We start from the raw sequence: 27,339 nt of genomic DNA, 5'->3' as shown, positions 1-27,339 counted from the left end.
TATGTACAGTGAGCCACTGAACTGTGCAGCTGTGTACACAGGTACTAATTAAGACTGACAGAACACAGAAAGAAACATTATGTGGCTGAAAATCCGTTCCTCTAGGTTCAATTTCTGAGGATGCTCTCCAAAAGCATACCACTCAAATGACTTCACAGGGAATGGTTTTCTCCATGTGTTCACAGCAGTGGCTACTGCAAGTGGAACAAAGGCACCTCCCAGTTTTGACAATTCATGCCACTTCAGAGCAACGCTAGTGAATTTTATTAAAGTGCACACTAATTCTTGCGCAGCTGGAAGGCAAAGAAGTGACATGAGCTAAATAAAAGTGACAGTAACTTTACTGGAATCATTGTCCTTGTCTGCACCAGGACATCATTTGGATACAGTAAACGATCAATAAAAGCCGCTATTATCAGGATAGTATCTGCTAAGTTTGCACCTTTTTTTTTTCCCCCTTTTTCTTTTTTCTGTGAGAGAAAACAGGGCAATGCCCAGAGTTACTCACGCTTGTTTCTAGACATTTGTAAAAAACTGTCTGGAGAACTTTCTAACCTGTCTAGCAATAACTTTACTTATTGTTCATTCAACTGTATACTTTTACTGACTAAGAACAGTTTCATGCCAGGTTTATCTGAAACTACAGATGGTGTTATTTGTTCGAAATGGTGACTATATGCATATCCAAGTCTGCACCTGTGGGTTCAGAGCCTTGTTCAGTAGTAAGACAGTAAGAAATCCTTCTCTGCAGAGAGTAGTTTTTCTGAAAAGTCTGAATATTGAGCTTACTGGCAAATAACTTATAATCAACATGAACGGACAAATTGATGTAGCTGCAAAATTCCTGTACTAAATCTTTACGCTGATAACAATCAACATTGTTCCTTTGAGAAAGTCTGTATATATTCAGTACTGCCAAGTCAAGATTAACAATTTTCTAGATATCCCCAACTACCCATTGGAAGCATCAACTTAAATGTTTTTTGAAGACAGCACTCCTTTGGAAAAACCAGTTACTTCACATATGCCTAAAGCACAAGCTTGCAAGAACCCACATGACAGGAAAACAGCGTAGCTGCTTTAGACTTATTCCACATAACCCAAATGGCACTTGGGAGCAGCTTAACGCTCCAGCTCTGACCCTCCACAAAGCACTTCTGTGCTCTTCCTCCAGATCAGACCTATTTATTTTTTTTTAAATTAAAAAAACCAAACCAAACCAAAAAAAACCACAAAGAAAACCTCTGAGGACAAGATGCATTAATACCATCACAAAGGTTTTCTTGGGGCATATGAATTTAACTAATTTAAGTAAAAGCACCACCTCATTAGAGATTCGCCGCTGGTCAATATATGCCATGAATTGTGAGCTGAGGCTGTCTGAGTCCATGCACTTGGGTTGCCTCACCTCTTCCTCCTCCTCTTCTGTGGCACAGCTATCAATATAGTCGATCTGGTCGAGATCATGTTCCACTTGACATATATACACACAAAGAAAACACCCATAATTAGATAACCAACAGGAGAGAAAAAAAACCCCACAAAAATAACAAAAAAGCAATGTCAGGAATTAAGGCCCTACTGTTTTGTTCTATCTGGAAAGTTCAGCTGAAAAGCTCTTGAATTTTGCCAGGCCCACTAACACTTGTTAAACATCAAATTTTGAAATAATTATAAAATTAATGTTTTTTAAAAAGCAATGAGAAACATATATCAAGATGATCGTTCTAAATTGCTGGCCACAGATACTTTTGCAGTGACTGAAAAAGTAAAGTGAATACTGTGATTTTTTTTTTTTTTAATACTGAAAGCTATCTATCAGAATCTATCGACTAACACCAAGACTGTATAATATTTTGTGCACATTTGAATCATCTCTCTTGGTTCTAATTGATCTCCTTCAGACAAATTAGGATGGGTATGACAGATACTTAGCTACTATTTTTCTTCCTACAACAACAAAACAGAAGACAGCATGTCCTGTCCAAGTTATCTGGATGTAAATGCAATAAATATAAAAAGTGTACATGGAAATAATGAAGCACAGTATAGGAAGCAACAAAACTCCTCTAAAACAACACAAAAGCATCTGTAATTTAATTTAAAAAAAAGGAACGAGAAAAGAAATTAGGAACCACTAAAATGAAAGCAAGAAACAGCACAGTTTGGCTAGTATTGATTTTCCCTTGTGTGGGCGATATTATGTAGGGCAATTTTTTCACTTGTCACTGCTTTTACACATTCTGCCCAGAGATTCTGAGACATGACATTGAGTAAACTACCCTGGCGAGAAATGCTGTGCTGGGGATGCAGAGGAAAGCATAAGCTGCCTTTATAAGCACTAGAGCTTTTTCTTAAAACTGTCCTCAAACTTGCTCCAGACTCTCCTGCAGACATTCTTTTTCTACTCCCCCGTCCCTTTCCTGCTTGTCTAAAACAGACCTCTCTGCCTCACCACACAATCTAGCAACTGTTACTGCCAAAGTCACCTCCTCTGCTACTACAACCATCCAAAACAGCATTCCTATATACTTTGGTTTCATTAAATCTCCATCTCAGTTTCAAATCTTAAAAAAACTCCAACAAACCAAACCCAAACAAAACCCCCCTTCTCTCCAGTCTTGCTTATTAAACTTAAATAATAATAGTAATAATACAGTAGAGGGTGAAAGACATTATTATCTGTGTTAGGAACACAAAATTGGAAAGGATCTCCTGGATCACTGGCAGCCACATGCTATGGCTTCTGTGCCTCAGATACTCCTACTCATGAACTGTGCTCCATCTTAAAAGACTAGCGAAGCATTTTGAAATCCCTGGTGCACAAAACCCAAAGAACAAAATACGGTTAGTCTTGGAGGCGGGGCTGGCAGCACTACCTATTATTAAGGCTGTCCACAGCTTCCCATAAGACCATGTCTTCAATTCTTCTAACTTTGCCAGAATTTAACTGTTTGAACTGAATTTTTTGTCAGTTAATGAGTAAAAGAGTGTGACTCAAACAAAAAGCTTCAGATATTTCTAGACGGTGGCAAAGAAAAAATAATGTGACAGAGAAGAATAAGACCAAGAAAATAAGGTGGCAAAAGATGAAGAAGGGGATGAGGAGGGAAAGAGGATGAAAAAGGGGGAGTTGGAGATGGAAAACTAAAACTAGGTGGGAAGAGTGACGCTCAGGGAATATGAACTGGAGACATTAGGGGCAATGGAAAACAGGGAGCAGCTGACAAAGAAGAAAAATGAATAAAAGTATACGGGGATGAGATCTAATAATCAGTAGTACAAAAAAATAGAGAAGAGGAAATGACTGAAAAAAACAAACCTGGAAGAATGCTAAAATTGGAACACATAAACAAGAAGAGGACTGAACTGTGAGCCAGTGGTAGCAGCAGATTACTGGAAGTTAAAATTGAGAAGGACTGCAGAGATCAAGAAACACAGGAAACGCTATCACTTCTTGAATGAATACGAGGGTGCTATTTAAGACTGCAGGACAACAGATTGAAAAGGTGCAAAAAAGCAACGTCGCTCACAAATACCAGTCCCTCCTAGATGGCTGGCATGTTTGGATTAAAACCCAAGACTGCTGAACGTGGCACTTTTGCTACTTGGAAATACGAAATTTCCCTGACAAAATTGCACATCTCGTTCTGACAGCAGTCAGCACAGAGCACTGACAATTTACCGCCGCTGCAAATCTTCCCTGGAAGCTCAAACAAGCAAAACTCCACGCACTGAAATTCAAGATGCCAAAACTGAAGCATTTGCAGACTTTGACATAGCACATATGCAGAAGCTGCCGATGTTTCCCAGATAATCCTAATTCTGATGCTATTTGATTTTGTCTTGTAACATCCTTAATACAACAGCGTTTTTACACTGTTCACACAATTGTGTTTTTGTGTAATTCCACCTAGATCTTTATCTTTTTCCTCTTTAGACAGCCTACTATTCATAGCAAATATTCTGGAACTTTAATAATGATGACAATAAATATTGTTAGCCAAAGATCACTATTTACCTCCACCATTAGTTACGACTGTGCCCCCTCGGTTCTCTTGATACTGACTTTCTCTTCGCAGTCTCTGTTCTTTAGTGATCTCTGCCACACGTAAAGGGAGATCCGAGAACTCATCTGTTGGCTTTAGAAAACAAGCAGTGAAGTCAAGAAACACTTTTCTTCAGAAACAACATCTTGTAAGCTACCACCTCTTGATTTGTATTTTTACTTTTAACTGTCCTGTTTGCACCTATAAAACACTAACTTAGAGCAAAATACACCTATAGAGTATTGTTTTTAAAAAATATATGTTTAAGCTTTCTTAAAAAACCAGTCTGCCTACAGTTTTGCTCTGCAATATCTGCAAGTGCTTGAAAACATCCCAGGACGGAAACTCCCAGAACCGTCCCAAAAATCCAAGCTAGGCATGTGAGCAGGTGCATGGACTGAAACACTTCAGGTACTGAATACTGCCTTTTCTAGTTGTCCCAAGAGCAAAAGGGAGCTTCTTCCTTGGAAGAGTAATTGGCAGTCTTCTTGCTAAGAGATCTCATTTTCCTGCTTTTAAATGGCAAACAGATTTTATTTTTAATATTTGAAACAAGCTGCAAAGAGAGAACATGAAATTTCCATCTCATTTGTGAAGCTTAATTTTCATGCTCCGATTTATTTTATTGAAACAACTACTCATCAGTAATTGACTCAATATTCTCATTCCAACTTTGTGACCATCCTATATATAAAATTATGCCTGTTTTTCTCCAATAAAACAAGAAATAATTTTGGCTCAAGGCAACCTGCACACTAGCATACACATGTTACCTACTGAACATGCTTCCTGACATATACTTACTAGTTCTCTTTCCTGTACAATACTGCACTCAACAAAAATAAAGCTGCAACACTTACTTCATTCCCTGACCATCTTTTGTCTCCGCTGTCCACACTGTTGAAGCCAGAATCAAGTGCTCCATACGGACGACCGGAATAGAGTTCCTCATGGCTGTCAAACACACAGTTTTAGTTACTGTAACATAAACACCACCAAAAGCTTCTCAGCTATTACAGAACAAAAGCAGAATAAGCTACCAAGCACAGTTGCAGTGTGTTCACAAGCTCAGCGTATTAGAAAGCATCACACTGCATTTGCCACATAGAACTAGAGGCATGTGCTTACAGCTACAAATACACTTGTCAGTCAGCTGTCCCCTTGCCACTGCCTAGGGTTTTAAGAGCTAATCTGATCCAAAGCATATATCCATACTTCAAACATTTCCCAAGCAGAAATTATGACAAAGAAAACTGCAAAGTGGTCTCTTATTTCACTCTTTAACAAGTCAAAATTTCATTTCCCACTACTGATATGTTTTGGTTGAAAAACACTGTCCCACAAAATTTTTCATAAGTAAGCATAAACTCATGCAAAATTACTAAAAATACAGATATATCAGAATATACTTCTACACAAAAGTATGCAGAATGTATTACATGGCTATCTTCTGTATCATCATCATCATTATCTACCTAAGAAACTGTGGAATAAGCTGAACAGTTATTTCAAATACTTCACAATATAATAAATATATAAGTACAGTTTTCATCTACAAAGCCTAACTTTGTCAATGACATGTCTAGACAAAGGCATTAGGCATGTGCCTGGTGTTACAATACACATGGCCATGCAGTTCTCTACATTTCTGGGCTCAGAAACTACGTAATTCAGCAGTACAGCCATCACAGATGTCAAGTCTGGCAACTGCTGCAGATAGCTACAGCAAAAGAGACAATGAGACTTGTCTGATCCACTGCAGATGGCATTTCACAATGGCTCAACTGTCCTACTGGCACTCGATGCCCCAGGGAGAACTGCAGCAGTAATTACTACATAATACAGAAGGAAGAATGAATTTCAGGAAGCTAATTGCTTCACCCCATCATAACTAAATTGCAGGTCATCATCTCACTGATATTGCTCTCAAGTTGTTGCTCCCTCTAAAATCCCTCTTTCAGGAAATACTTATTTTCAAATTACTATTATTATTATTATTCTTTATGCAGCACCGCATGCGTGCATGGGACTCTGTAGAACAGTGAGAGACTATTACACTGGGCTATTTTCATTTTCAGATAGACATAAAATAGCAAAAATGTAAAAGGAGGGGTGGAGGGCTACAGATGAGGAAAGTTAGGCTATACATCTGCTTCTATGCACATCTAGATTCTGCAGATGTACACCAAGAGACAAGCTCTTGCACCTGCATGAAGTTTTGATTAACTCAACGCAGTTGCATTTTTTTGGCCCTGTATTTGAACAGAAAGATCATCTGCATAATAAACCCCTAGCAAGAAAAAAGAAGAAAGAAAAAAACTCCCTTGTTTTGGGTGGGAAAGAAAAAAGAACGACCATGAAATCATCCAGTGCAGTTAAAGAACAATTAACTGGAATCATTGACAATAGAATCATACTTAGCTAAGAGTTCACAATATTTAAATATTGGATTTAAAACATGGATCAGAGAAAAGAAAAAAACTATCTGCAGTATAATTCCATTTTAAATGCATCAGTAGTTTCAGAATCTTCTGAGAACCCTGTTCTAAGCTGAACAGTTACTGCAAATCGAAGAGCATCAAAATGACTATTTGGCTACATCTCAAAAATGAGGAAGTATTTTTTATACAAATTTTCTTCTTTTAGCCTTCCTTTTTGATCAGAGGTTTTGAGAAGTTACACATCTAACACTAAGGTTATCTGGAAGCTCAAACATTCATAATCATTGTTCCCAGGACCCTCTTCTCCTTTTTAACATGAAAGCTGCTTTCCATCTCTCCAACTCTCACATCTAAAATCAGCTATGCAATGCTGCACACTTTTCATGTTCATAATCATATAGCAGCCATCCTGAAATCAGTCGAGACTTAAGATTTTTATTCCTCCCTGTCCAACAGGCTACAAAGAACAATAATTATGCATCTGGATAGATCAGAGCATTTTGGGACAACTACAACTTAGCCGGGAAGCTATGTAAGGCTTGAAATCAAAGGATGAGAAGCTAAATGTCTGGTAAGGCCAGCAGCCAAAAGAAAGATAATACTTGCCAACATTTCAAACACACAGCTCCAAAGCTTAAAACACCTCTATTTTTACCTCCTATAAGAAAGAAGAGTTGCCCAAGTCCCAGAATAGCCACTACACTGGTTCATGCATGAGCACTTCATATTTTAAACCTTCTAACTCCAGACTATACGAGTCTGCCTCAGTGCCAAAAGAATTGCTACACAGCTTTTGACAGTTCTGCCTCCTCTAGATCCCATTAACTCCAGCACCAACCTGAGCTGCTCTGAACTTCAGTGTTGTGAATAAGAGACTGGGTGCAGCACATCAAAACTTGCTGCAAGATGAATTTCACATAGCTTGTGTTTTGAAAATGACTGTAACATACAAGATTTCACTCTGCTAAGACAGTTTGACATAATTTGACAAGGCTAAAACAAATAATCAGCTGCACTAGAACCTCCAAATCACACTTTCTGCCATGATGTTTCAGACTATCTTGGTTTATTAGCAGTATTAACAACTTTGTTACTAAAACATGTTTGATCAAGAGTGAACTGACAGTACAGCTCAAACTATTTTAAACTTTAAGAATCTCTACTACTCAGTTTCAGATTCTTAACCTCCATGGTATTTCACCTGCCTTATCCGATAAAACAGCAATAAAACGTAGGTGTACTGACTGGTATCTTACTTCTATTGGTCACATTTGAAGATAACAAACAAAGCTCTTGTGACTTGCCTAGAAATACTAACTACATTGTAGTTCAACGCTTTTATTTCTCTCATCCCCAGTTCCAGAAGAACGTAATAATTTGGGATCTTCTCTTCCGCTAGATAATTCCACCATTTTCTCCTAACGTACTCTGATCCATGGACAGTTCTATCCTAGGTACACGAAGACAGGAGAAATCACCTGCAACACCAAATGCCCTAAACAGCACAGTAACAACAAATTCCATCACCAAATCTCATCTCCTCTTGGGGATGGAAATACAGCTAAAGGAAAGCCAGTTGACGCTCATTTCATACTGCTGAATGTGGAAGCAACTCCAGAGAAAGCATCCTCAACCAGTTCTGCACTTGTTTTTACATTCATAATTCCAAGCTATGATTAAAATACATTAATAATTCTCATTTCACAAAAGCCATTAATGAAAACTTCCATAGTAATATACAACTACAGACAACAATAAATCAGTAAGCAGCCCACTGATTTTGTTGGAATTTCTATTAAACAATACGCAAACTATGCCAGAGATAAACAGATCACGACAGTTTACCACTTAGAGCCTTTTCTTTTCATTAACAGAACAGTATTCCCAGTATTACGCAGAAACCGTCTGCAACACCTTATACTCTAGGAAACTGAGTAACATTCATAAAATGCTCATTTGTTGACCTCATCCAGAAAAATAATTTAAGATGTTTAGTGCCGATGAGGAATCACTGTCAATACCCCATGCAAATAATTCACAAATGTGACTCACGATGATTTATTGTGAGGTGCTCTGATTTGTCTTTTATTGCTGCTAAGACAGCAGTACCTCCTTTACAACTTATTCCTCCACACCTTATTACCACCTTCCAAGATGACTGAGGTAATTTTTATATATATTTAGTTTCATACTCCACTGACGACTCTTCTTCTGTATCATGTAAAAAAAATAAATCTTAACTCCTGCCTTTCTCTAGACATCTTAATTTAGCAGCTGATACGGCTAACTGTTCCAATATTTGTGTTACAATGCTAAGCAATAGGGTCAAGTGAAAGCTTGCCAAGAGTAACAGTTTACTAATGGGGTGGAGATCAGCATTTACACCTGCAGCTTGAGCGCAGCAGTTAGAAAATTCTGTACAAAAGGTTAAAAATCACAGCAGGGATATACTTCAGTAAGTATGTGGAAAATATTAGGATCTTGTAAACTGAACACACATGTTAACAACATGAGAGCACGCCTCCTGTACTATGAAGATACCAACATTCTCTCCTTACTGTGTATCAGCTTTAACACTGCCTTTCCTATGATATTGCCCAGATTTTCTTATGAACTGCTCCTCGCTTCTTATATAATGGTACCTTGCTAGAACGCATCATGACATAACCCAAATGATATTTTTCAAAGCTACCTGCATCAGTGCACTTACCAAAGAACAATCCTTGGATCTATTCTGTTTAAAAACTCAGATGACTGACATAATTTTCCTGAATGTCATCAAAACTAGGAACTTGGATTGTGCCAAACTTACCAAGATCCAAATCCCATGGGTCTCCTATCATAATCAGGCAAGTCTGGAGCTATCTTGCAGGCTTCTATGTTCAGGTATTTAAATATGTGAATTTTTCCTTTAATACATATCTTTAAAAAAAAAAATTACATAATTTGACCATACATTTCCAAAGTACTCTACAGACATTTAACTTGTAGTTGAGAGTAATAAATGAGCACATTTATGTCAACCAATGCATCTTTTCTTCTTATCTCACTGAATTTTAGAGAAACAGCTATAGTGGAGCATCGCAAGATGCCCGCGATAGACAAATGGAAGCTGTCCTCCAAGTAGTTCTGGTCTGCATGGATGCTGAAATTTCATCTCACAAACAAGACATAAGCATTTACAAGTACTAGAATTTATACCCTTGGCATTGGAACAGATGCATCCCACCCATGCCCAGCTTTGAATGGCAGTGGCAGACTGCCAAAGCAAGTTCAAATTTAAAGTGAATGAAGCCAATAACAGCTGTCTTTGCTTTCAAAAGGGAGGCAAAACCTTATTGAAACTACAGGTCTTAGCAAGTGCCACTCGATTCAGAAGCAGCAGCTCACAGCAGAACCTGTAATACTCAAAGGCTTATATACCCACCGTAAAAATTAAGTTAGTCACTAGCCATATTGCAGTTTCCAGCTCAAAGGTCAATTTGAGTACTCTACTGCAAAGTGAAAAAGCACACAACAGCACTGACGCCTCAGTCAAAATTTTGACATCTGAGTGGCACAAAACGAGTTTTGCCTAACAGAGCTTCCTCTCTCCTACACTGAGGTGAAAATCTTCAGCTAATAGTACAATGCTAGAAGTGGAATTCTCAGCAATATCGCATAGGTAAGACTACTAATACAGTAAAGTAAGATTAGAAAAAGGGATTTTTCAAGCTGTGCTATATATTTAACACTTTTAGACAATGCAATTTATTTAAAGTCCTCTTGTTCTTAAATTAAGTTTGTAATATAATCCTTCAGCTATGCACTTTGTTCTGCCTTTTTTAGCTGAACTAGTCATGTGAATTCCTAGCTGCAGTTTACCTGTGCAGGGGGTGACTGGAGAGGGTTGTTCTCTAACATGATGGTCTGCAGATGTCTGAGATTCCTATAACAAACTGGTATTGTTGTTATTTTATTGCAGGAGAAATCTAATCGAATCAAAGGCAACTCAGCAAGCTCTGGAAAGAGAAAATGAACATACAATTCAGCAGATTTAAAAGCAAGAGCATAAAAATATGTGATTTACAAAATAATTAAGTACGTTGCTTCTAGCTCTCAGGGGAAGAGAAAGGTATTAAAAATAAAGAAGTACTTGAAGTTTCTGCTGTTAAAACTGCCAGCCTTTATCTCACCTTCAGGTAAACACACCAAATTATTTCTTCTGACACTTAGGTCCCGCAAGGATTCCAAATTACCAATCTGTGGAGGTATTGTCTGTATTTCATTACAGCTCACATCCTACAAACCAAGAGTAAAGAACGAGTTAGCAGTTCTGATGCTACCACCACTGACTGGTAAGCCTCTGTTAACTACAGTATGTAGTGTTTAGGAACTGAAAGAAAAAGATAACTATTTACTTAACACCTCAGATCATTATATTCATTTAAACTCATTGCTGATGTGAGGTATTATTCTCATAAACACATGGGGAAATTATAGCTTTAAAAGATTAAGCACTTTGGTGTAGAAGCTTATTTCAAGTTCTCACTCAAGCTATTCAATATTACTTGAGACTGCACAACTTGCCACATAAAAGCTTTTTGCCAGAAACAAATGCACCAAGAGCTCTAATTCCATCCATCCTTCCTTTCAAAAATAGGGAATACTCTTAGTTAAATTGACATGGATCATCTGCTCTCTAGTGCAAGCTATCTTTTCCTCACATAAATTTTCTTTAAATCTCAGTATTTCAAACCGTTTTCTAAAATCTCTATACAAAGTCAAAACATAGTTGGAGATACTATGGCAGATAGAAATTTTCCTTAGACTAAGAGCAGATTTAAGTAACTTGCTATTGCATACAAGTGACTGGTTTACAATCCCAAAGTCCTCAGCAGAATGAGAAACAGGAAGTTGATCTTGTATATGCCCAGATAGCATCCTAATTACTGCATTATTTTGATCAGTTTAAAAATAAAATCTTTATTTCTTCTGAAGCATCTCCAAACCTATTAAATACATCAATTAAAAATTAAAGACTGAATAATGATAGTTAAAAAATAACTGTATACTCACAAGCTCTGTCAGCTGCCTGAGCTGTCCAATTTCTTCAGGTATTGAAACCAACTTATTATTACTTGCTATCAAAACTTTTAGTGGTAGACTACAGAGATGTACTGGCAATGTTGAAAGCTGGTTTCGACTTTTTGGACAGAAAGAAAAGAAAATCATCAGAACTCTAATGAGAAATCACCTACATCTTAATGCAATGAAAGAAAATGCACACTCCATTTAGATGATCAACTCAGTTTTTATATAATTACCATAAAAGCAGTTCCATGAAGTCTTTCTTCATTACTTGTTTTATCTAGTTATGCACAAACAAACTCTGAATATCAAGTCACAAGTCTGATCAGATGCTTTTGAACTCAGTGCTGTGGAATGTGATATTTTCGTGCCCTTTCAGGTGCTTCTGACAACCAGCCACCCTCTGTCACAAATGAGTATGTTCGAACTTAGTGCAAAAGCCTTTCTGATAGGTGGTACTGCAGGTCGGCACATACAAAACACCACTGAGAAAGTCATTACTTAGTCAGAAATATACTTTAAATATCCAGTAAGTCATATGGATCAAGAATCTTGGTATGATGAATTGCACTATTCCAAAATCCAGTCTTGGACATTTCATAATAAACCACTATTAAAGCAAATATGAGGTCATATGACTGGACCATAACCTCAGATGAGAATCAGACAGGATGAGAATGGATTGTAAAAGAGAAATATTCTCTTTAAAAATAAAACATAGCAAGGAACAGTGACTGGATGATTAGAAAGAAAGTTATTAGGATCTTTACTAAGGCATTCACCAGGTGTTGACATTTACCAAAATATGCTGCTGTATTTTTTCATGCTTGAACCCCAAATTTCCCTACTATTAAAGAAAAAAAAAAAAAAGTTCTGAGCAGTAGGTGAACTAACAGTAGCTTTTAAAAGGATAATTGGATGGCACCTACTAGAGATCACAGCAATAGGAAACCCATATCTGATTCATATCCTATCCCTACAATTCTCGTAAGCATAAAAAATTGGGAAAAGTTTAACACCAGAAGGAAAGAGCCTGAAGTTTTTCTTGATTGATTATTACTGCCAATTTGTGATGAGGAACTTTCCACATCTCTTAAAAGACCTTTTACAAACAGAGGATGCTGTACATAGCTGGTTGCAGCAATAGCTTTCAATGCTGGCAGAGAAGTGTTAATGCTTGAGAAAGATCTTCAAAAGCCACCAGTACAGTGAAGGCAAAGGGAAATTGCACAAGCCTTATTCAGCTGCTGAGAGCTGAACTGTAAAGACTATCCAAAAGCTCCATCCCCTCTTTTCAGTCTGCATGCATGTATTTCACATGAAAACTACTGGAATTTATTTTGTGAGTCCTTTAAGTTGGGATCAGCTTTATTCTTCATACTCCATTTCTACAAGCTGCTGCTTAATCCTTGTGTTCCCTGATCCACCTAAGTGGGTAAAACTGGTTCAGGTTGCTTTAATTCCATGATATACAATGTAACAATGTGATGATCATATACCATGTTAACATTACTTATTCATGCATCGAAATGTACAAACCTAGACTACCGATGCTTAAGTAAAATTTCCAAGATAATCATTACCTGATATTTAGAAATGTTAAAGACTGTAGGTTCAAAATAGCCTCTGGGATATATCGAATGCAGTTCTGGTACAAATTAAGGCTCTCGAGGGAGACAAAATGACATGCTTCTGCTGGAAGCTCTGACAGTCTGTTCCGTGACAAATCTGAAGGGAGGGGGAAAAAGAAACATTGAGTAAAGCTATCTTAAAACTTCCCGAGGATAAGTATTATCTGTATATTCGCGGTCGCGCAGTTGGAACAGCTGGGCAGGAATCAGTTTCACTGTCCTGCCTACAAATTTTTCAAGATTATGAAGTGACTCTCACTTCATACACAAAAAAAAATCAACATCTTTTAAAATCTTACAGCCACAATGACAGCCAGCCAGATACAACACTCCTTGCATAGTCACGCTTTCATATCCCGAAGTGCCTTATGCTTAGAGGAAGCTAGTTTAAGATGCTGAAAACCCAGCTTCAAGTCTCTGTTCCAGGACCATGTTTAGACTACGGAGTTGGTATTGGGTGGGCAGTGCTGTAGTGAAAACAATCGGAAAGTGCTCTTCTCCCTCTCCCTGCTAAGGTACTCTCAGCTTCAGATTTCCGATCTAAAACATATACTTTATATAGACGCACGCACATTTATAGGTAACGGTTCCAACAGGGAAAACATCAGGCACACAGATCAGACAATACTCCAGCCAGAGCATTCCCTCCTTCAGAGGGACACCAGATCAAGCCTGTAATCTCAACCAGGCAATAGAATCATTTTCAATAAAGGCTCTTCCCAGCTGCAGGGAAATGCCCTGCTTGCTGCTAGCAGTAAGGTTTACTGTTTCTTTGTGTTCCTTGCTCGGCAAGAGACAAAAGTTTAACCAAAACTACCACCAAATGTTGGTATTTGAAGAATTGATATTTTTGCTTCGACAGTTGCAATTATGAGTCTATATGTATACAATATCCATCAGTATTACTCTTCTTCAAGAGTAAAAGTTGCACTGTGATAAATAATGCAGTTACAAAGCGCTCTTTCTTCTTTAAAGGTCAAGGAAGGCTCTGGCTTATAAACGCCAAAGGACGGTTCTCCCAAACACACACTAACAGCTTCCTAACACACCCAGCTCTTAATTCCGACAGGAGTTACGCTCACATGAAGAGCACCTTGCGTCAGCAGGGAGCTCCTACAGATATACTAGCTGTTTAAGGAACTGATGCTTCACCTTTACATTTTTAAGGAAGGGCAGACCTTCACTGTAAAAACCCATCTAACCTGAATTGGTGCTGTGAATGATTAAAAAAAAATAATCCAAATGTAATAGTTATTTTCTTTATTTGTTTTGAATTTCCATTTCTCCTCATCAGCATAAAAGGATAAAAGCTCCCACCCCAAAACATACACAATAAACTGACATGGTAATTTCTGTGTCTTTATTCCATGAAGGAATCATCCAATACAGATGACATTTTAAAGACTGTCAATGTAGATAGGTCTTGTCTCTCTTGACTTTTTTGCTTTTTCCCCCAAAGAGAAGCTTTTCCAGAGTAAAGAAGCCCTCATCAGGGACATCCTGCCTACCACTGTTCAATGTATGCTGCTCTAGGCTGTCCAAGGAAAACAGGTCACTCCAAGTGCAGCTGGAACTGACGCCAGGTCTACCTCAATGCTTGAGGTAGTCATGAGCTACTACTGATAAACAACTAGTAATTAAACATCTCAGCAGAAAGAAGTACTATGAAAAACCTTGTAGAGAAAAACCTCCAGATGCACTTCAATGTACAAGTGGGAAGGAACTGCATTACCCCATCTACACTATGACTGAAGCTAGCTGTAGCAGAGGCTTTGATGGATACAATGGTCAGCAGATGTTGCAGCTTGCACACAGATTAGAAAACACGGAAATCATGGAAACTTGCAATCCACCGATACAGAAAGGTAATGGGGAATGTAACAAAACTCCTCCTTTGTTCAGCAACAAGTATTTAAATGAATAAACAAAATCGCACTAAGTGCTTCTTTTCAGCTTGTGCCAGCCTCAAACATGACCTCAGTTTAAACTTGTCCAAACTTGATTTTCAAATTAACATTTCTGACCAGCTCTAACAGCAGGAGCTAGAACTACAACATAATAAAAGTCATCAGCATTAAGCCTGCGCTGCAGACCTAGAATTGTTTAATTGCTTTGACAGAAAACAGTTCTAGATCTCTGCTCCCTTTTCTAGTTTTTGTGAAACAGGACAACCTCCCCTTCCCCTTTTTTTTTTTTCTTCTTAAAGGTGAAGAAAATCCTGCACTTACTGACTGCTAAAGACAGCATCCATGAACATCCTAATCTTACCATATCCTAATCCAGATAAAACATCAGATAAATGCATCAAACGCAAAGAAAGACCGCTGTGATGGAGCCTGTTTTGGGCTAACGCCAAATCCAAAGTTTTCTTACCTCTGCTGCTCATCCCAGGCCCTTTGTATTTTGTCAGAGTTTGGGAGAAACTCTGATCGGAATGAAATACAAGTTTTTCTGATCACCTCACCACACAGCCCCCCAAACTCTATGCCAGCACCAGGAAAAAAAGATGGTGCAGTCAGCAAAGTTCCTTGTTCTGGCGGCAGGGATTACTTTTGCTGATCTAAAGCACTTGTCAAACTTCATCCGAAGTGGAAACAGCAAATGAATCAGGCTGATCAGAACCTTCTTAAGAATCTGTGGATAGCAAAGAAGTCAATAAACTATCTGTGCACATCCTGCAGGGACAGCATCCACCTTCAAGGACAGTTATTTTGCACAAGCCATCTCCCATACTACACTAGTCTGTCCTAGGATTTCTTCTGCTTTACTTCCATAATTTAATTCTCATTAATGTTCTAGTGAAAGTGACAGCAAACTCCAACCCTCCCCTCCTCCAAGTTGTATAGCTGCAGCAGATTTAAAGCAGAGTAATAGTGCTAAAACTATGCAACAATGTGATGTCCAAAATTGCAACATTCCCAATGGGATCCCTCCAGTGCCAACATTGTTAAAAAACCTAACCAGAGAAGAGCAATTTCCAAACAAACATACTGTCCCAACACAAATAAAAATGATGTATCCTGAAAAATTTCTAGTAAGTAATTTGTAATCACTGAAATTATCTGTGATACATATAACTTGCCACAGTACAGCCGTATGCTACAATATAAGATAGAGAGAAGAATGCAAATTATGTCAGAGATGACAAGAAAGAAGCAAGAGCAATTTAGAAAAAAAATACTTAGCTTCTACATTGACTAGATGTTTAAGCATCTATTTATTTTAAAGAATTATTACAACATTGGTTCATGTATAAGGTGTGTTTTTCTTAGTGACCCTGGAGGACGGAACTGAATTCCACCACCTGCCTCCCAATATACTCACACCCTCCAGCACACGGCTTTATCCCTCCGTCATACAGCTGTGCTGGCAAAGTCCATTTTAATACTTAAATAGGCTTCCCAAGTAACGAGCCATATTTTCTGGCAGAAGAGTCGCAAAGAAAAAGTTTCTTTCGACTCTGTTTTGGAAGGGGTTTAAGCATAAACATGACAATTCTCAATTGCTTTTTGTTTCACTTTATCTTATCAAAGACCATTTAAAACCCAGTATTTATATACTGTGCAGACTATAAGGCATGAACTAGTCAAGAACTTCACACATTCTTAGTAATTCGAAAGAAACAACTCCCTGCAAAATAACGTTAGGTATGAAGAAATGAAAATACACTTTTTTAAACAACAAATGAGCTCATAACATGATAGAAAAGAGACACCAAAGCTGGTTAGGAGCAACAACTAAGTTTATCCACACTTCCCTCAATCTACAGTGATTTTTGGAACTTGGCATTTCTGCAATGGAAATTCAGTGGCAAGCAGATTAAATTGCAGCTGAATTTTGACACAGTAGTACAGTCTCTTGAATAATTCAAAACGGGTCTAACCAACTGCAAGTTTGGTTAATAAGGTTGCAGCATTTCTACTCATAAGACGGCTGTAAGAATGATATACACAGCATCCATGATTTCATGTGCTCGAATGGGGAGATAGGAGGGAGGGTCTACCAGGACCATAAAAAAAGCCAAGTGCTAGAAAAAAAAGACTAACTGTAAAACAAGAATATATCAAGAGTCAGAGGAAGCGCTATATGTTAAAATGTGGTGTGAATTTTCAATCTGCAAATGAAGAACTGCTTTTGGTTATTTGCAATCCCCACCTTGCCCTCCTGCAAACCTCCAACAAGTATTTAAGTCCAGAACACAGCATTCCTAAGACTCAGTGACATATTTGCTGCTGGATATACCATAAACTGCAACGAGCAAATGACTAATTCCCCCCAAAAGCACAAATGCTGAATTTCACTATGAATAAGCATATGAGTGAAATACAGCTATTACAATTGGAACTAGGATTGACTTGCATTCACATTTCATGGGTTAAAGTTACTGTTACCAGAAATCTGCTTTAAAAAAAGGCTCTCCTAGCCTGCTAAAAATGGATGCGTTTCCTTGAAGGCACGATCATGTGGAATTTTGGCAAAGGGGAAGCGTTCTTTGGAAATAAGCTCTTTGTGAAAGATAAAAAAGCCAACAGCACAAATACAAAATGAAATCTCAGAGCAGACTTAGAGCACAGACCTTTTCCATCTTAACTGAGATTCCGTACAAAAAGCCAGCAGATCCAAACTTAGACGAGACTAGAGAATACACTTAATGCCAAATTAAATGCAATTTTAAACTAAGTGTAAACTCTTTCTGCTCAAAGAAGAACGTTCTTCAAACATCAAACACTAGCAGGGTTGTGTTCGCACATCTTTAAACGAAGTTGTAACACAAATTTTGTCTCCAGAGGAAAACCACTGACGTGCAACAATGCATTGTTTAAGGCACCAGGTACTTTAACTTTAACCCACTACATACACTAGAAAGAGACGGAGCTGTAGCTCAACTGTTGCTGGCACTCAAACTAGCAGGGTGGTGGTGAATTCCAATTCATCACGAGACGATAATGTGATCAGTCCACTCATCCTGTTGGGATGGGAATATGGCTTCGGCTCTCATTCCAATTAACTAAGACAATGAAGACCAGTGCTACAAAATTTTGTTGATAAAAATCTGCCTTTTGCCACCAGATTGTTGCATGTGTTCCCCACACACATTTTAAACTTTTTTTTTTTTAATGTAAACCAGTGAAGCCTCGATTTTTGGCTGTCTTCAATACCAAAATCCAGCAACTACTGTAACACCTGCTGGCAAAACACGAATGTAAAAGCAATTGTGACATATGTCACCAGCAGTAAACTGTGGGCTCCCACCCATGACGTACCATGTCTCCCATAATAACCCAGTCGCAGCCGTGTGACATCAGCCACGGATGTGCTACAGTAATGCAACAATACTGGTATCTGAATTGATTTGAATCCTGGTGGTGATGCTGGCTACTATACACCGCCCTCAACTAGGATGACTTCCTTTGAAGGGCAAGAAAATGTTCTATTTTCCTAAAACTATGAAGCATGTGTTGTAACTTAAAAGCACGCTCACGGTTTTCCTTTTATACCAGACAAATCTAAGATGTATTACCTTTCAGCTTACAGGCAGAAATATATGTTCATATAAATAATTAGACAAGTCAGGAGGCTGACAACCAGTAGAGTGACAGAAGGCAAAAGGCAGAATGAACTGCTGTAAGAGGATGAAGTACAGCTGTTCAAGAAGAAATATATTCAAAATCTGCAACTGTGTAAACAGACCTATTTTTCCCCCTACATACACAACTTAAAGACCAGAAGCAAACTCCACAGTTTCACAACGATAACAAAACCACAATCACCACCTTCTCATAAAACACCAAAGAATACCCTTGAAGTAGTTGATGTCATCTCACAGATACAAAAAGCAGCTCACCTGAACAACTCGTCTACAACAACTGCTCTGGAAGAGTCAGGCTGCTCCCTGAAAATTACCTCTTTAGGTTACAGGCATCTTTCAGATAACATCACTAAACAGATCTTTTGAGGAACTTGATGCCATCTGATTGCTCAGTGATGACATTTAGAATGAACTCTATTAGGACAATTACTCACATTCCCAAATGCATTTGAAGCACATTCTTATATAAACCTTAATCTACTTTTTGCTTGTCATTCATTCTATTAGCCAAATGCATATTGATCCTCATTTTATGAATTGGTCTGTTTCATCTCCCAAACATTTCAGAACTTGGAATGAAAATCTGAGGAGAGCAATGCTTGTGATCCTGCTGAATTTTAGGAAACATTCCCATAAAGCTACTAAAAGAAAATGAAAACAAAAGCATAGTCCTAAGCAGATGAGCCACTGGTATTATTGTACTGACTTTTTTCTTGCACAAGAAAACCAGAAATTATCATAAAAGAATACCTCTGTGATATAATTCTGATGTTGTTGGTCTCTCTACTCAGTACTTGGGAATGTTTTCCTTCCTAAGCACTGAAAATGTTGGCATCCTTAGAGCTTCATTTCACACCTGGAGGATATCCTGACACAGCAGGGGTGATTTTACCTCTTCCTGCCTGCTGTGATATAACGCTGCCACTTTCATCATACCCTAATTTAAAACAAACCTCAGAAATGTCATCTCCTGACTCACCTTCTACCTGCCAGTCCTGTCAAACCTGAACTTTTCCCAGCTATTCTCCCACGTATCTAAGATACACTTCTTGTAAACCTGTTAAGCTGAAAGAAAGTGGCATATACTGAATCAAAATGAGGCTGTTCCTTCTTTGTTTTACCCAGGTAATGCACACTGCTGATGCGATAGCACCACTGCCCAAGCTGGAGTACCCCAGTAACGGGTGCAATGAAGACTGTTTTCACCTACATTTTTTTTTTCGTAGCCCTGTACTAAAATACATCCCCCAATTTCTACTATTTCATGAAGGAAAACTGGATTCAGACAAGCAATCCATCCTTAACGTACTCATCACATTTCAATTCTCAGTAGATCCATTCCTGATATATTCGATCACACTCTTACTCAGCAGCACTACTAGCAGCATTAAACTGTTTTAACCATTTCCACGGACTAACATTTTGTACTCAAGAATCTCCAACCTGCTGTTTTTGCAGCATGAACGGACCATGATTTCTACAGCTGCAGAAAATAAGGAAAAGGTTAGTGGTTTCTTCTAAATGTCAACTTGGCGGTGCTATGCCTGGAATGCAGAGGTGCTCACCACCAAAGCCCGCTTCACCAACCTGAGAACACACAGTGTAATATGCAAAACGAATGAAAGATTACACCTCACACTGAAATCAGCCCTTTAGATTTCTTGCCTTGTGTGCTAAAGACAAGGTTAGTAGCATGCTTTTAACCAAAGCTGCTTAACATTATCATTTATAAAACCTGTTTCAAATCATTGCCAAATCATTGCCAAGTTTCAGATGTGTGGATCAACGTTTCACATACGCAATTTCCTCTGGCTACACTTTTATTTTGGAACATTCAATACAAATAACAAAGCTTCTTGCCAAAGGTTTTAAAAAACAAGAAAACACCTCACTTCTCTGAAGAAAGCTCACAAATCCCATGCTTGAAGCAATTTTAGTGAGCAAGAACTATGGCCAAAGCATCTACCTTTTCCTTCAACACCTAGACTACCAAATGAAACCTGGCTAGCTTTTTTTTTGTTTTTAAACTCAGGAGCATCTTAGGAACAGTCATACAAGGGAGTTCTGCAGAATCTGGCTTCCAAAGTACATGAACTACACTAGGGTTTTTTTTAACAGTAAGCTGCCCCTTCAACTCTTCTCCATTAAAACACATCACAAAACCAAGAAATTAACAAAGCACAACTGTCTTACTGAGCTTAGTCTCTGCAACATTCACCATTCTTTTAAGGCTAGAAAAACCCAGGAACAAAGATCTGTAATAACTTTAATTATACTAAATAAGAAAACTCAGTCATACCTGGGATCAAAGAGGAAAACAGAAGATTCCAAGCACCAACTCCCATTCTCCCTCTCTTTTTTTTCTCTCCACATGATTTTAATGAATATTTGCTGAAGGTTAGCTTACTCTTTTACACATGAATGAAAACCTCATAGGTGTCACCACAAAAAACACTGACTAAACACAAACATGTATTTTACAGTCCTGCCCTTAACATCAGCTGCTGTGTGTCTTCTGACAAGAAAGCACATTTCCAGTGAAAGTATGATTTTCTCACAAGAGCAGACCGCATGGGTACCACAAAAAGAGGATAAACCTTCTAATCAGAGAAATAACTTGGAACACAATGCCACTTCTTCTGCAAAATAATGTCATTTTCCTTTTGCGAGGAATGATATTGCTTGTTTATTAAAAATAAAAACACTGGAAACCATAAAACACCATTATACAGTTGTTCTTGTGTGGTTACCGGAGAACAAGCAAGAGTGACAAGCTCCAGTCTCTGCAAGGAACGGAGAACTCCCAATGTTCCATTGACTCCAAGTTGCTTTTCCTCTAGCTGGCTCTAGAGCAGGAAAATCAGTAGCCTAAATGGATCAAACTGTTATGTCAAGTATTATTTATTCATTTTTCAGTGTAGACCCTGGCTTCGCAGTCAGCCACACTAAGCCAGAGAAGGGAACAGTTCCATGGTTCTTACTGATCATGTGTTATCACCCCCTCCCTTGCACCAGCACTCCCGACTGTGCAGCCACACAGCCAGTTGGGTCTCATTACTGAGAACAAATCCTGCAAAAAAACCAAAGCCACAAACGGTTTTCAGCCCTTCTGAGGCATGATCTGATTCATGCAGCAGTTGTGTAATATCTAACATCAATATAAGGGAGAGGATGAGAACGTATGGCTGCACGTGTAGGGAAGAAAGGGACTATAGCTTTTGGCAGCAGCTGAGATTTAGACTAGATGGTAAATAACAACTACGAAACTGCACTTTTTTTGGTTCCTTAACACACACTTCTAATAAAATGCAGGGTTCTTTTCAGAGTAGCAAACACAGGGTTGTGATCAGGGATTTATTCGGAAGTTTTCCTCATTACAGGTATGTCCCTGTGTACACAGCGCGGTATTTTAAGTATGGCGCACAGTGGAGCAAAGCAAACACTTCAGGAATGAGATGCAACCACTTTTCAGATGAGCAGGGAGCAGAATTCAGTGGCTCTAAAAGGCAGGCATGACAAAGGAAGTCAGACGACCTTCCAGTTGGGCCTTGCAACTGGTCAGTAAACAAGGAGACAGACTACAGACAGAACACAAACTGCAACTGCACGCACTGCTACGGCAGAGGTGATGCAAAGTGGAACTCTTTACCTGTATTTGAAAATGAGGATTAATTCTAACCTCTTCCTATGGGGACTGGGGTTAAAATTTTTACACATGCTCTGCTTCCAGCTTCCGATAGACACCACCACACCCACTCCTCCCCACTCTTCTCTCTTCCAGCAATTTCATTCCCTTTCCTCACTAAACTTGGGCATCCAGCCAACTGCATAATCATGCTTCTCTTTCAAACAACCCTAAAACATGAAGCCAAACAAATTAAAATAAGTGAAAGTTGGAGAAACAATGTTGCAAGAGATCTAACACTGAGGAAATGAACCAGGGTCTCCAGCTCACCAAGCCCAGCTAAATTGGGGAAGTTCAGTTCTTCAACTGGCCAGCTGCGTTGCAGGTCCCTCTGTTTTTTTGTGCAAAACATACGTAGAGTATTTATTGCCATGGAAAACAGCCTTTGGACTGCTGGCGAGGCAGCATGCACTCCTTCATTGATAAGCCCAGTTTAAAGGAGGCTATTTCAGTTTGACCCAAACCTACTCCTTGTTAACTTTAAACTAACGCAGAAAAAAAAAAAGAAAGAAAAAAAGAAAAGTCAAATCATAGCATGAAACTTGTATATCTAGCCTTTTATTCTAGTATAACCAAGTCAGTTTAAAAAGATATCTGAAAGCCTTAGAGATACACCCTCTGGGATCCAACTATACAGGTGTACAATTATCACCTCTATTGGATGCTCCTTACCAGCCCTTTGCTATAAGCTACTGGTTCTGCAACACTTGTGTGAGCATTTCCCAATTCAGGTCAGGCAGAAAAACAGTCAAGTTAGCTCACATGACTTTTTAAAGTTGTTTAAACTACTCCTGCAAATTTTGCCTGAAGCTAACTTGGGGAGGACTTACATGAACTGTTATCTCTAGCGGATGCGTGAGGGCAGTGACTTCCTTTGGCAGCACAGTCTCCTTAAATTAGCTGTTATCTGCACAATGACAAACAAGCCAAAGGCTTGTCTTCACAAAAAGCTTCACAAAAAGACAAGGGAGAAGAAAGAAAACAACTTTTGAAAGAAAATCTTTAATCGGGATTTTCTAAGCAGACATTAAATGGAATTGAATCAGATCAAAGTCCTCATTACTTCAGCATTCTATTTTCTTCTAGCATTAAGCAACTATCTTGGCTAAAACAAAGGAGACTAAGCTCACTTTGTAAATGTTTTGCTGCAACAAAACTTTGCACCATTACTTAGAATCATTACAGGACTTATTTGCTGCTTTGATTCAGGCCCTCAATCCCAGCACATGCAACATGAAATTTACCTCTCCTCCTGTATTTCTTCTTCATCCATTTTTATTTTAATTTAAGATAACTGCTTTTCTCAGTTCTCACATGCAGGATCATGCAGAATGAATACCAGTAAATGGACATACTCCCAACAAAAGCATCAGCGCTTTCCACTATTTTTGCTTCCCATAGGCTTGTGCTGGTCTTGTCTCATACTATTAAGCAAAGACATACCTCCCTTTTACAGACACTCTTCCCCGATCTGGAAACAATTCCTCAGTTCCTTTTACATCTCTTCACTTTCCCATGAATACTTCCAAGACAACTGACCACTCAAGACTTGAATATAACTACTCACTTTCACAGAGGCAGAACTAACCTGGCTGTCACTTCATCACTTAGAGCAACTTGTTCTTAGTGATCCGGTTTGCAGTGCAGAGGAGAGATGAACTGCTGCACAGACACAGGAATGAATGTGGCAAACCCTCTTCAACTGCTGTGACAGCGTCTCCTGAAACTATACTCAAGCTTCATTAAACTTCAGTTGAAGACATTCTTTTGCAGGCTCCAGTTGGAATGCTGAATCTAAAAGTCAAGTCACTTAATAACACCTACTTTTAATCTTGTTTCTAATTTAAAAGCTTGCTATTGTCATTATAAAACTTGTCCTTGCATCACAGTGAGCTGTACTCAAAAATACACTTCAGTACAGGACACAGTGCAAGCTGCCACCTCCAGAACAGAGGGCTGAGCTGGTGCTGGAATGGGAAGACATTTGCTCACTAAGAGAGGAGAGAAGGCTGTGTGTTCTATGGCAACTTTTCACTTCCTTACTTCTCTAAGTTTAAAGGAACACGTTTTTCCCCACAGTCCAGAGACTGGCCAGTAAGCACTCACAGGACTTCGAGGTCTGCACACATATCATCATCTTCTTCAATTCCATTTCTTTCAACTTTCCATTTTTACACGGAAAACTTATAGCATGAAGTATGTATATAAGGTACTGCACACAAGAAATTACATAAAATAGAAAAGACTCTTGCCAGGAAACTATACTGCACATAATAGTTCTCTTCACAAAAAGGACAGGGAAGAAAAAAGAAAAAATATATATTAGTTCCTCCATTTCATGATTAGGCTCTAAAACACTAGGCTAGATACCACAGTCTATAGTATAAAATCCATAGTCAACTTTCAATTATTATCATAGAATGGTTTGGCTTGGAAGGGACCTTAAACATCATCTAGTTCCAACCCTCCCGCCATGGGCAGGGACACCTTCCACTACTCAGAAAAGGAGAGGGAAGGGAAGGTCAGATAACATGGATAAAGCAATACCACCGGTTAATACAAACCATACTGCAGACAGCGTACAATGACGAGTAATGACACTGCTCACAGAAAGTATTGAGATCTCCTAGGCAGCACTGAGCCAGGCTAGAAAACCCCTGTAAGGTAGCACTGTGCCTTTTAAATACATTTATGCTGCCCAAGCTGGCGTTCCCACAACCAGTTTAAGTACTCAAGCACACCTAGTACATTGTTAAACCACCAGTTCATAGCTACAAGAGACTATCAATGCGGAAGATGGCATTTTACTGTCACTTTGCTTAAAGCATTGCCCTGGCTTTCATCTGTATCAGTGAAAAATCTCTTATTTTCAGTAAATCCAATGGCTCTGCGACTAAACCGTAACTTGGGCAAGGAGACCTGAAATGGAATAAAGGCAGGAATAGATCAGTCAGGAAGGCTGGAAACATAAAATGCAACCAACAAAGACTTCACGTTTTCACCATTTATCTACTTGTTTTAGAAATGCTAGCAATGACTTTTATTCATCTTCATATCGTACATAAAATTCTCCATCTACAAGGACTTTCACATCAGCTGCAATTTACCTAGTATCACTTAGTTTTGCATGTTCTCCCTATATATTTAATCAGTTCAAAATATGTTACCTTACTCCCTATCTTTCCACAGACAGTTTAAGTAAAATGATATATTAAAGTCAGCAATAGATGGACAGATCAGAAAGAAAAAAGTTTTAGCTGTGAATACATTTCAGAATGTCTTAAGTGAAGAATTAGAAACAAACCAGCTCAAACCAGAACTGAAAATTCAAAGGCCCTAAAAAAAGCAAAGTGAGTAATTTCACATAAAAAGGCCAATTACTTTTAGAGAAAGGCGAGCATTTCTATAAAATTTTATGCCTGTTATTACTGCATTTCTCTGAAGCTCTTAATAGAGTGCCTCCATATTTATGGCACTTAGATACAGCTTTATCAGGCTATGCAGCAAGGTCATCAAATACGTCTCATACCACTGCAGACGCTAATCTGTCTTCAGCAGGATGGGATTTTATTGAGGAGAAAAGTCACTAAAGTCCAACAGTCAAAAGTCCTATGTTCTTTTAATGACTCCTTGAGGCCATCTCTCGTGCTGACATCATCCCTAACAAAAAAAGTCTGTTACACTTCACACAAGCAGAGTTGCAATTTTCAATAAGACGATTATTGCCAGAATTCTAGAAAAAGAGCTGGAGACTTACCAAGTCATCTGTGCAGTACAAGCCATTTTAGTGTCAAGAAATAAAACAACAGTATAGGATATGTATGGAAAATATCCCATATCAAACTGCAAGAACAGCCAAATGAGGAGATAAATGACAGCAATTGCCAAAACATATGTTCATAATATGAAATAAATTTTGAATCTGGAAACCATAAATGTCACCTTCAGTCAAAAACACACCATACAGACATTAGCAGGGATCAAGGACTACAGAACTGGCGGTCACAATTTCATATATCTTCACTTTTTTAAAAGTGCTTGCTAAAAACTAGTAGCAAGGCTATCAAAATGATTGTTACATTCTCAAATTAATATTTGAGGTGAATTGTACACATCTTTTCACAAAAACCTAAACATTATGAATCCCTGGCAGCAAACACACAAACTAAAATCCAAACTGATCTGACTACAACTGAAAATAGATTTTTTTTTTTTCAAAATCAAATCAAACCCGTCGCTGTTCAGGAAAATGCTTAAGTCAAAGTTTAACAGTAAACATTGCTCTTAAGAGGTCATGATGGAAATTAATCTCAAACTGCAGTAGCCACTTTGAAAGTTTTTGGCTGGTTGGCTCTATCCCTCCAGGTCCTTCTGAGAAACATCAGTTTTGTGCATGTGACAACTCTGTCTATACTGGCTCAGTACAAACTGCATGGAGCAGGAGAAAAAGCAGAAAGCAAGCTTTTTGCTTTGCTAGAAGAATTCTTGACAAACACCGAGCCACAGAAGAAAAGCTGTGTGCCGATGATGAGAATTCCACTTCCAGAGATCTCCATTATTCCATTTCATAACGGCAATTTTAACTGCTAGTATTTTTAGAACTCTACATAGATTAAAACCTTATTTTAAAAAGTGTTCATTCGTGAATGTGTAAAAAATCCAAACGGGAAAACCTCAAAGCTACAGAGAAACTGCTTCCTACATGCTAACACACGGACACAAGCATGACACTCAAAGCGTACGAAAGCATGCTACTGCTCCTCAGCAACACGACACCCTGCCTTCTGCCCACTGCTTATGAAATATTTGACTGTGTTCCAGCAGAGCAGGGTTTCATTTTACAAGAGTGCTTCACAGAGTTGGCAGTGAGGGG

General features: G+C 38.5%; 1 protein-coding gene across 3 annotated transcripts in view; it reads right to left on the bottom strand.

Moving 5' to 3' along the window:
- LRCH3 (leucine rich repeats and calponin homology domain containing 3) overlaps positions 1 to 27,339 on the bottom strand; it is a 62,498-nt gene that overhangs the window by 21,717 nt on the left and 13,442 nt on the right. For all 3 annotated transcript variants that reach the window (XM_086618037.1, XM_086618034.1, XM_086618036.1), the window contains exons 2-9: positions 13,144 to 13,288; positions 11,549 to 11,675; positions 10,666 to 10,771; positions 10,355 to 10,491; positions 9,303 to 9,412; positions 4,910 to 5,003; positions 4,022 to 4,142; positions 1,325 to 1,473 (exon numbers count right to left, since the gene is read on the bottom strand). In XM_086618037.1, coding sequence (XP_086474163.1) covers positions 1,325 to 1,473; positions 4,022 to 4,142; positions 4,910 to 5,003; positions 9,303 to 9,412; positions 10,355 to 10,491; positions 10,666 to 10,771; positions 11,549 to 11,675; positions 13,144 to 13,288 — 989 coding nt within the window. The remainder of the gene's footprint in view (positions 1 to 1,324; positions 1,474 to 4,021; positions 4,143 to 4,909; positions 5,004 to 9,302; positions 9,413 to 10,354; positions 10,492 to 10,665; positions 10,772 to 11,548; positions 11,676 to 13,143; positions 13,289 to 27,339) is intronic.

The sequence above is a fragment of the Tauraco erythrolophus genome, chromosome 11 (genome assembly GCF_009769465.1).
Source record: "Tauraco erythrolophus isolate bTauEry1 chromosome 11, bTauEry1.pri, whole genome shotgun sequence".
Classification (NCBI taxonomy): Eukaryota; Metazoa; Chordata; class Aves; order Musophagiformes; family Musophagidae; genus Tauraco; species Tauraco erythrolophus.
The sequence above is the reverse complement of the archived record's forward strand: the minus strand, read 5'-3'. Positions and strand labels throughout refer to the sequence as shown.